Raw genomic sequence first — 9,678 nt, forward strand, 5'->3', positions numbered from 1 at the left:
GAATTGGTCAGTAGGACATAGTGTAGCAGGCCTTTTCTTTTGGGCTATCAACCACTCCCAAATCATTACCCAGAGATTTCTTATTAGTTATGAATGTTCGGCCTTACGTTTGTCCCACTAGCTCTTATAATTTAACCTGTTTCTCTTTATCTACGCTTTTGCCTTGGGACTCTTTACTTTTCTTTCCTTCTGCATATTTTTTTGATTTTCGAGACAGGGTTTCTTTGGAGTTTTTGGTGCCTGTCCTGGAACTAGCTCTTGTAGACCAGGCTGGCCTCAAACTCACGGAGATTCTCCTGCCTCTGCTTCCCGAGTGCTGGGATTAAAGGCATGTGCCACCACTGCCCTGCTCCTTCTGCATATCTTCATTTCACTGCTACTCATGGCTGGCTGGCTGGCAGCTGCCTGGCTTCTGGCCCGAGTGTGTCCCTCTCTTTCTCATTCTCCTCCTTCTCTCCTCTCTTTTGCCTAGATTTCTCCTCCTGCTTATTGTGTCTGCCCACCAGCCCCACTTATCCCTCTCCTGCCTAGCTATTGGCTATTCAGCTTTTTAATAGACCAATCAGGTGTCTTAGGTGGTAAGGTGAAACAAATACAACACATCTTTACATAATTAAACACACATCCTTACATCATTAAGCAAATGCAGCACAAACAAATGTAACACATCTTTACATAGTTAAAGTAATTTCCACAGAACATAGTGGTACCCATCTCTAATCCCAGCATTAAAAGGCAAGAAGATCTCAAAACAAAAACTACTGATGTCACAGGGCAGAGTCCTGCAATCTGGTACTCACTGGATACTCAGCAACCAGAAATGAGAAGCGTGAGCTGGCTAGTCTTCCACATGTGTAAAGGTTTTTTGTTTTTGTTGTTTTTTTGTTTGTTTGTTTGGGGGGTTTCTCTGTGTACCCCCAGTTGTCCTGAACCTAACTCTGTAGTCCAGGTTGGCCTCAAACTCACAGAGATCCACCTGTCTCTGCCTCCCGAGTGCTGGAATCAATGGCATGAGCCACCCAGTTATTTTTTGTTTTTTGAGATAGGATTTCTCTGTGTAGCCCTGGCTGTCCTGGAACTCACTCGGTAGACCAGGTTGGCTTCAGCCTCTAGAGTTCACCTGCCTCTGCCTCCTAAGTGTTGGGATTAAAGGCGTGCGCCAGCACCTAGCTGTATGTGTGTATTGATTTTAACTGATGACATCACTGTTAGTCAGGTAGAGATGATGTGCCTGCTCACACTTAGTGCTGGTAACAGGAGTTGTGAGGGCTGGGTTAGAAGTCAGGCAGGCTCCTGGACAAAGAGTCCTTGCCACAGGACAGGACTTCCATCTCCTTAGTCACTGCTCCCTTCTTTAACAGTAGCCGGTGGTCTGTACTTCCTTTATAACACTATTGCTGCTGGGGTTGTTTGTCCTTGTACAAGACCCCCCACACACACACACACCTTTCATAGATAAGTGTGTGCCCTACACATGGAGCTCTTGTATATGAAAACTTCAAGTTGGTCTGCATGGATTAGCTTCTTTGAGGGATTCAGCCAGTCAGTGAGATTTAATTCTGTTAGACCTCTCAAGACTCTGAGTCCGCATTGACGAGGACCAATTCTGCAAGCACAAGAGGCCTGCTGAGACAGAGTAACAGTGCCTGTCTGTGGGCGCCAAGCTTAGGGTAGGCTTTACAGCTTTCTGAATGCTCTCACACCTCGTGCCTTGGCTGGGGACTCAGTGCTGGTGGTTTCTGTCCTGGGGGACACACGGTGCTCAGAGCCTGCCAGGTGAGGTGGGGACAGAGAAGTGCTTTCCAATAGACAGCAAGTGAGACATCTTGGGGAGGAGGATCAAGATAAGCCTGGAATAGGAACCCAGACTATGAATACCAGTACAAGGTGGGAAAGGGTTTTCCAGGGGTTCGTGACCATGTTTGCATTTTACAAGATAATTCCAGCTGCTGTGAAAAAGAGGAAAGAGATCTGGGCAGCCACCTGGGTGAAACTATGGTACCTTGAGAAGTGGAAGCCCCGAGGGCAGATGTAGCTTATCCACTGGGCCACCTTTATGATCTAACAACTCATTTCTTGGATTCATTTCTTGTTCATTTAGATCAAGACCTCTCAGAACTCAATGAATGTGAATAGCACCTAAGATAGAGTTATATGTCTATAGCCTGAGGGCCATGTACACTGGGGCACTGTGGAAGCTGTCTACTAGAACTGTAGCCTTCTGTTATCAAGGGGCCTGAGAGGCCCCTGCATATCCGAAGGCTGACGCTCGTGGTTGTCCTTCACAGGCAGGGTTGATTCCTGCCATTTACTTAGTAAGTGCCCTGTACACAGCAGCACCACACTGGGCTCTGAGACAGATGTAGACAGAGCAGCAAAAACCCTTTCCTTAAAGAGCTCCTTGTGAGCAGTGGGGGAGGTCCTGATGCAGACATTCCACTCCTGAGCCTGCTAAGGACAGCCGGGACACTGGCAGGCCAGAGCTTCATTGGTGCTGCCTGTGATCCAGCCAGTTTCTTTCAGTGGAAGACCAGCCATATCTCCTGCATGAAAGGACAGTCTGTAACAGCCAAGTAGAGGTCAGGCTGTGGCCAGGATCCAGAATGCTGTTGGATACTCAGCTCTGACCTTGGCTTGTCATGGTACTGGCAAGGCTCACCTGTCTCCTCATCCTTCTTCAGTCTTTCTTGGTATTGCCTTTTATGACCTCTGAAGATGTCCTGCCTGTCCTCCGCTACCCTGATACATAGCTATGCTATGGTGCTGGCCCTGGGTGGGATACAGGATTAGCTTATTTATCATCACTTATTTATGGTGATGGAGGCAGGTTGATCAGAAGGCCCTTAGGAAGGAAAGAAAGGGTCTCAGGGGCCAGCTATGATTTTGGGGTGGGGAAGAGTCATACGGCCCCTCCCATCTTCTTCCCTACAGGTCTGGCTGCCTGCCATGAAGGCCAAGGGCCTGGAGATCTCTGGCACCTTCACCCGTCAGGTTGGCTCCATCTCCATGGACCTGCAGCTGACTAACAAGGCCCTGCAGGTCATGACAGATTTCGCCATCCAGTTCAATCGTAACAGGTGAGCCCCTTCCCAAACTCAGCAGTCACTTTCCAACGTACCAGTCAGAGTAGAAAGGTCTCTCCTCCACTGCCCAAAGGAACAGTTTTGTGTCAGAAATCACAGCTCCAAGCTAGCATCCCACCACTAGAAGCGCTCTGTATCTCCCTCCTGCCTCTCCTCCCAGGCCTGAGTCACTTTTGTGTGAGGGAGCAGTTCTGAGAAAGTAAATGGTAGTGGGCCTGCCAGCCAGTCAGCCGCCCCTGAAAGCAAAAGATGAGATAAAGACTCTGAAAATGAGTAGTGGGTGCTCCTGGCTCCTCGTTGCCCTTCCTCCCCCATACGGCCTGTACTGTGTGTTGTTGAGAAAACGTGCCTGCTAGCTCTGTGAGCCGCAAAGGTCAGGCTCTCGGAACCTTGGCAGCCCCTCTTGATGATCCCTCTTCCTGAACAGCTCCAGTGATAAGCAAACTGAGCCTCTAAGAAGTTGACTGAAGGGGCAGCTCTGCCTCTTTCCCTCACGGGACTCTAGAGGCTGTAGGTGTATGACTGCTGATAAACCCTTTGCATCAAACACTTCCTTTTATGCCGTGGCCATGGGCTATAGAGTGATAGAGCTGCCTGATAGTCCAGTAGGACAGACTCCTCCTTATGCCCCAGGTCACAGAACTGACATTGGGGTCACTCCCACCACACAGGTCTACGTTCCCTCTGGATTCTAGGCAAGCCTGAGGAGAGAGCATAGTGTCATTTCTCAGCAGTGCATTCACCACGTAGGAGCCAGGAGATGGGTATGAGCCAGTCCTTCATTTAGGTTCAGTGTCCTCATCAGGAAGAAGGAATTGGGTCTTTGCCAGTATAGAAATTGGCCTGTTGCCATATGCTGCCCTGGACATGCTGAATGCTCCCCTCCGTATCACTGTGACTTGCCTTCCAGAAGTGATAGTGAAATCTGGTCATTGCTGGGCGTGGTCAGATCCCTCTTAAATTAGGAGTCTTAGTAATAAATACCTAGGCTCTCAAGAAGCGGGGAGTCCAGGCCGCTGGTATTGTGTAAGGTCCTTAAGGAAGGGGTAGGGATATGTCACCTTGACCTGTCAGGATCCAGCACAGGGAGAAATGACAGCAGAGATTACCCTGCCTTAACCAGACTAGGGTGTGTAGTACTAGCCCCAGATTCTTACCTTTTGTCCACATGGCCAGTGGACAAGGGGTGGTCATGAGCTTGGGGAAAGCTTACTTGATGAAGGAGCTCTTTGCCCATCACCTCTCTCCCCACTCCAGAGCCAACCTATTCCATGTCAGCACCCGCTCCCCTACCACCCCTGTGGGGGCTTCTCTCTTCCTTCAGCTTTGGCTTGGCTCCTGCTGCACCACTACAAGTACACGCCCCACTCAGTCCCAACCAGACTGTGGAGCTCTCCCTGCCTCTCAACACAGTGGGCTCAGTCATGAAGATGGAGCCTCTGAACAACCTTCAGGTGTGTCCCCACAGGGCCAGCACCCTGCTTCTGCTCAGTTAGGTCCTGGGATGGTTGCTAGCCATATCTGTAAAAGGCCTGATAGAGAACTGTGCTCTTGGACGCAGATGGAACCTGGGCTAGGGGACAAAGGGCATGGCCACAAGGGATGGTTTATGAGAAAGCCTGTTAGGACACCCTGTTTGGGGCTTCAGAGGCGGTATAAGCCCAGGAATCAGGGTATCAAGCCTTGGGGACTAACTGGGGACCCTCATGCCTAGGTGGCTGTGAAGAACAACATTGATGTCTTCTACTTCAGCACCTTGTACCCACTGCATGTCCTCTTTGTGGAGGACGGGAAGATGGGTGAGTTGTGAAGGGCCCTGGGGATTTGTGCAAAGAACTGCAGCTAGGGAACCTGGGAAGGCTAGTGCTTGCAATAAGGATTAACAGGACAGCTTTGCCTTAATGGTGGACTCTTCAGCAGATCCTAGGGGCCCCGACTCTGGCTTGCAGGTGGCCTGTGCCACCTCACTTGTGAGCCCTGCTGCTCACCCTTCAGCTTGTCCCATGGACTGCAGAGAACCAGGTCGGTCACCATACCTGGTGTCTACCTCCTCAGTGCTGGGGCCAGAACCCTGAGAAGGAAGACTGCAGGGAAGGCCAGCCTGGGCTGGGTGGCACCTCCTCATCCTTGCCACAGAGCCATGTCTAAAGAGCAGGCTGCACAGAGGGGGAAGAAGATGCGGTCAGATGTAGGGTAAGGGAGAAGGAGAGGCAGGAAGCAGAGGGCATTCGAGAACAGGCCTGTGTCCTTTGAGCTGAAGCAGATAGAACTGTGGAGGAGCCAGTGCCTTCACTCAGCTTCCAGGTGGCACATTGGAGACCAGACCCATTTCCTGTCATGTGATGCTGGGGCCACAGTTTATCAGGGTCCATCTCTCACCCCACCCTCCTCCCCTGCAGACCGGCAGATGTTCCTGGCCACGTGGAAAGACATTCCCAATGAGAATGAAGCACAGTTCCAAATCAGAGACTGCCCACTCAACACAGGTGAGGCCTCCCCTGCCCCCCCCATTCCACTCATCCTCTCCCCTGTACCCACTGAGTGTGGGCCTTCCATGGCCATCTGATCCTGCAGAGACTGCAAGCAACAAGCTGCAAAGCAGTAACATCTTCACCGTGGCCAAGAGGAATGTGGAGGGCCAGGACATGCTCTACCAGTCTCTGAAGTTGACCAATGGCATCTGGGTGCTGGCAGAACTACGCATCCAACCAGGCAACCCCAACTTCACGGTGAGAGCCCCTGGACCTCCCTGCCCTGGCAGTGATGGGCGTCACTGTGCCAAGGTCTCTTTGAGTCTGCTGTGAGAGTTGGTTCTTTGAACTTGCCCTGCTGCCATATGAGTGCCTGGCCAGGGCACACTGATTCGCAGCAGCCCATACTTCTGACCTTAAGTCAGAGCTCTCGGAGGACACCTTCAGGGCGGTCTGGGTATTCTGTAAACCCCACTGCTGTTCCCAGGCCCAGAGTCAAGGCTTTGCTTCCCCCAGGCAGTCTTGCCTGATAGGTGTGGCCCTGTAGTTACACCTCCCAATCCTGGTGACCTTGGTGCTGGTGTGTGGTCTGTGACCTTAGCTGAGGTGGTGGTAATTTACATCTCCCTCTTGATTGCTGCACGTCCACCTTCCCTGATGGTTCCTATGGTACAGGACTTGGAGGTTAGCAGATTGCTTCTCTCTTCTTCTGCCCCACCTTCATCCTTCCTAGCAGTATTGCGCATGCCTCATCTCCTGGTCTGACCCCAGTGCATTCTGCTTCCCTCTGTAACTTGGCCTTGCTTAAACACAATGCTATGCTCCCAAGGCCCAGCAGATGTGATGGTGGCCACCGATACCAGGACTTTCCAACCACTTCCATGTGCATGGTATGTGGAGCCCTTAAAAGGAGGCCCACGGACCCCTCTGTGGCTACTGCTGCTGAATTACAGAATTCTACTTGCCACTCCTTCCTAATTGCAGCCTCAGACAGATCTGATGCTCTCAAGTGGAAGGGTGGGCTGGCTGGCTTCCATCCCCTCTGCCCAGAGTCTCAAGACTAAGACCTCAACCAGTACTGAGGTGCTCTTACATAAACCTGCTTCCTGTGCAGGAGCCAGAGCAAGCCCCACACACCTTGCAGTCCCCAGCAGAGACCTGCTCTCTCTTAACCCTGCCCACCAGGATTGCCTGTCAGAATCGCTTCTGATCTAGACCTCCAGTGGTTGGAGGTCCAGAATGGGGGTGGGATCTGGGTACTCCTGACAGCTCGTGAATCATGCCTGACAGTGGCTCTGGTGGCAGAACTGACAGCAGGTGTGGGGGTTGCAAGAATATTTGGTTCCCACCCAGCTGACTGTTATGGCCACCCCCTCTGCTTTAGCTCACATCTGTCCCGCTCTGAGCTGCCACCCTGCCATGCATGCACACATATATACAAGCTCACTTTTCCATCTGGTGCCAGTTCTCTCTCCCATCCTTTTACTGAAGAGCCCCAGGGATAAGTTCTTTCCCTGCCCTCCTTTTCCTGCAGCTGTCCCTGAAGTGCCGAGCACCAGAGGTGTCCCAGCATGTGTACCAGGCCTACGAGACTATCCTCAAGAACTGAAGTCCCTCCAGCATCCACCCCAACCTTCTGCCAGCCCTATCGTGGAGCCCTTGTGGGTGGCAGTACCTCCTCCTTTCTTTGGGGAAAGGCCAGGTGGGCTCCTGACCACCCAGGAGGCTTCTCTGATCCTGAGGGCCCGGAGTAGGGCCCTGCCCCCTCCTGGAGTGAGGTCTCTGTGAATCTCCAGTGGCTGGTTTCCATTGCTGCTGATGTGGGATCAAAGGGAACGGAGCCAGCATAGCAGCAGAAGCTGGACAGGAGGCCACAGGGTGCTCTTCCTTCTCCCTTTGCCTGGGGGTGAGCATGGAACTCCCCTTGGAGTCCCAGCTCCTGATCCCTGCTCTGTCTCCCCACTGAGCCTGTTCTGGGTAGAGTATGGGTGCCAATATTACTGCTCTGTCACAGCCTTGGGACTCTGGTGGGGCCAGATGTGGTGATGGGCAGAGATGGGCCCAGAGGAGCAACCTGGGCCAGCACCATCCACCCCATGCACACCAGCTGGTGCTCTGTGACTGCCTGCGTGGTCCAGAGCCGTCTGGAGTTCTCTTCCCTCGTGCCCTGGAGGATGGTCACTGCCTACAAAACATTCCTTGGCGTCCCCTCTGTGAGTCCAGGGCTCTTAGAACAGAAAAGGGGCGAAAGGTGGAACAAGTGGCAGTGGAAATGCTTCCAGTGTGGGGCTCCCATGGGTTCTCTGGCACCCCAGTCTCAGCGTGTCTAACAGTGGTAGGTTTTCCTGTCGCTGCTGTTTGATAATAAAGATTCTGCTTTTGGCAGTCATGCATACTTCTTTCCCTCCACAAAGAAAGACCAGCTTGAGAAACTGCTTCTGGGTGGCTGGGGATAGCGTCTGACCCCTGCAGTAATTATATCTACTACGTATAAATAGAAACTATATATTGTATGTTTACTCTTATTTTCAAAGAGAAAAAATGAATAAAATTGATGACATCAAGTGTGTCCCTGGCCAGTATGTCAGGTCGTAAGGCTCTTCTGGGCAAGGGTCCTGGGCTGAAGCCATACACCTGACTGTGGTCCCTGCCCTAATTCTCCTTCCCTTCATTCTACCCTCCTGTGGCCTGCTGGTGACCCCCTGCCACCTTCCTGCCGTTGATGCTAAGTCCCTGCCACCTTCCTGCCATTGATGCTAAGTCCCGCCTAGCTGATGCTAGAGACTTTGTGTATGCTTTATTCCAGGGGAGGGCTTTCAGTCCCATTCCGAGTTTCCTCTTTTGTGCTATCTTGAAGCAGTGGGGATGACTGGGGGCAGGGAGCAGGGGAGGATGGGCAGTGGTGCCTGTCTTCTCCCAAGGGAGAGAGCACCAGAAGAGCACTTACAAGAGACCAAAGAAACAATTAGCCCAAGGAATAACAGCACCTCAGCATTGTTAACCTCTTACTCCCCTTTGTGAGGGGAAGAGCTTCCTGTTGCCTGCTTCCATGAGGTAATGTTGGTGGATTCAACCTTGTGGTGGTCTTGTGCAGTTTAGGACAGTAATGGTCAGTCACATCATGCTGAACAGGGTTCCCCAGTTACCCAACCCTTTCTTCAGCACTTATGTTTTTCCCCAGCCCCTTTTTGAGAATGGGCATTGTACCAGTAGACCCAAACAACAGTCATTCTTCCTTTAGCCAGTTATGAGTCTCTGCTGTAAGCATTGCCCATTTTAAAAAGCAACTTCCCTGACCAAGGCCTACAGCAGTAATCATCTCTGGAGCTAGGACTTCCGCAGCACAGACGTTTAGAACAGACTGAGGGCTCCCTGCTGGGGAGCAGGCCTTTAGTCCAGTTAGCAACAGGTGTGCGACCGTTGTATCTCCAGAACATCTTGCCTGGAAGACTGGCGTTAGCATGCTGCCTGTGTACAGTTGAGAAGGATCACTGGTAGCCATTTGTCAGAAGCCTGCAATGCACCTGGTGCCGTGAAAGCCAGCTAACAGGAGGAACCTTCCAGCCCAGCCTTTCCAGACTTAACAGGCCCCACAACATAGCTTGTGATGTCTTCAGCAATAAGGACTGACATCCAGTTCTAGTTGTGATTTGTAAGGCATCGGGGGTCCCTGGCCATCAGCTACTTGAAAGAGAACTTTTCTCTGTATAACAGCTTCCAGCTATCCTGGAACTCTCTATATAGACCAGGCTAGCCTCAGACTCCTCTGCCTCCCAAGTGCTGGTATTGAAGGTGTATGCCACCAACACCTGGCCTGTTTTTACATTTATAAACAGTCTGTTATAGAGTTTTCTGTCACCTTGTTGGGTATTATCAGCACCTTGACCACAAAATTCCTGTGAGCTCTCCAGCTGTGCCTGGACCCTGGTAGACTTACTTCTGCGAGCTCTCCAGCTGTGCCTGGACCCTGGTAACTTATTTTCATCCTAGGAAGTTATTTCAGGGGCTGCTCTAATTTGTAAGAGACTCGGAGGTTAACATATAATCAAACTTTTTTTTTTCTTGGACACGGTATCAATAACTTTATTTTTGGTTTTGGTTTTTCGAGACAGGGTTTCTTTTTT

The 9,678-nt window shown here is 51.4% G+C and overlaps 1 protein-coding gene and 1 non-coding gene across 6 annotated transcripts in view; both read left to right on the forward strand.

The window, feature by feature from the left end:
* The window catches only part of Ap1b1 (adaptor related protein complex 1 subunit beta 1), a 103,662-nt gene extending 95,547 nt beyond the window's left edge, over positions 1–8,115 (forward strand). For 3 of the 5 annotated variants that reach the window (XM_026788720.1, XM_005366153.2, XM_005366154.2), the window contains 7 exons: positions 2,932–3,077; positions 4,408–4,537; positions 4,798–4,882; positions 5,483–5,569; positions 5,658–5,812; positions 6,230–6,238; positions 7,089–8,115. In XM_026788720.1, the coding sequence (XP_026644521.1) occupies positions 2,932–3,077; positions 4,408–4,537; positions 4,798–4,882; positions 5,483–5,569; positions 5,658–5,812; positions 6,230–6,238; positions 7,089–7,163 (687 nt within the window). In that variant the 3' untranslated portion in view covers positions 7,164–8,115. The remainder of the gene's footprint in view (positions 1–2,931; positions 3,078–4,407; positions 4,538–4,797; positions 4,883–5,482; positions 5,570–5,657; positions 5,813–6,229; positions 6,239–7,088) is intronic. The other 2 variants (XM_013353366.2, XM_005366155.2) reach the window with 1 other exon arrangement.
* Positions 3,470–3,566, forward strand: LOC113458181. Its single transcript, XR_003378605.1, has one exon. It is a non-coding gene; the product is annotated as a small nucleolar RNA SNORD125 (small nucleolar RNA).
* Positions 8,116–9,678: the final 1,563 nt, after the last annotated feature.

This window comes from Microtus ochrogaster, unplaced genomic scaffold (assembly GCF_000317375.1).
Source record: "Microtus ochrogaster isolate Prairie Vole_2 unplaced genomic scaffold, MicOch1.0 UNK6, whole genome shotgun sequence".
Taxonomy (NCBI): domain Eukaryota; kingdom Metazoa; phylum Chordata; class Mammalia; order Rodentia; family Cricetidae; genus Microtus; species Microtus ochrogaster.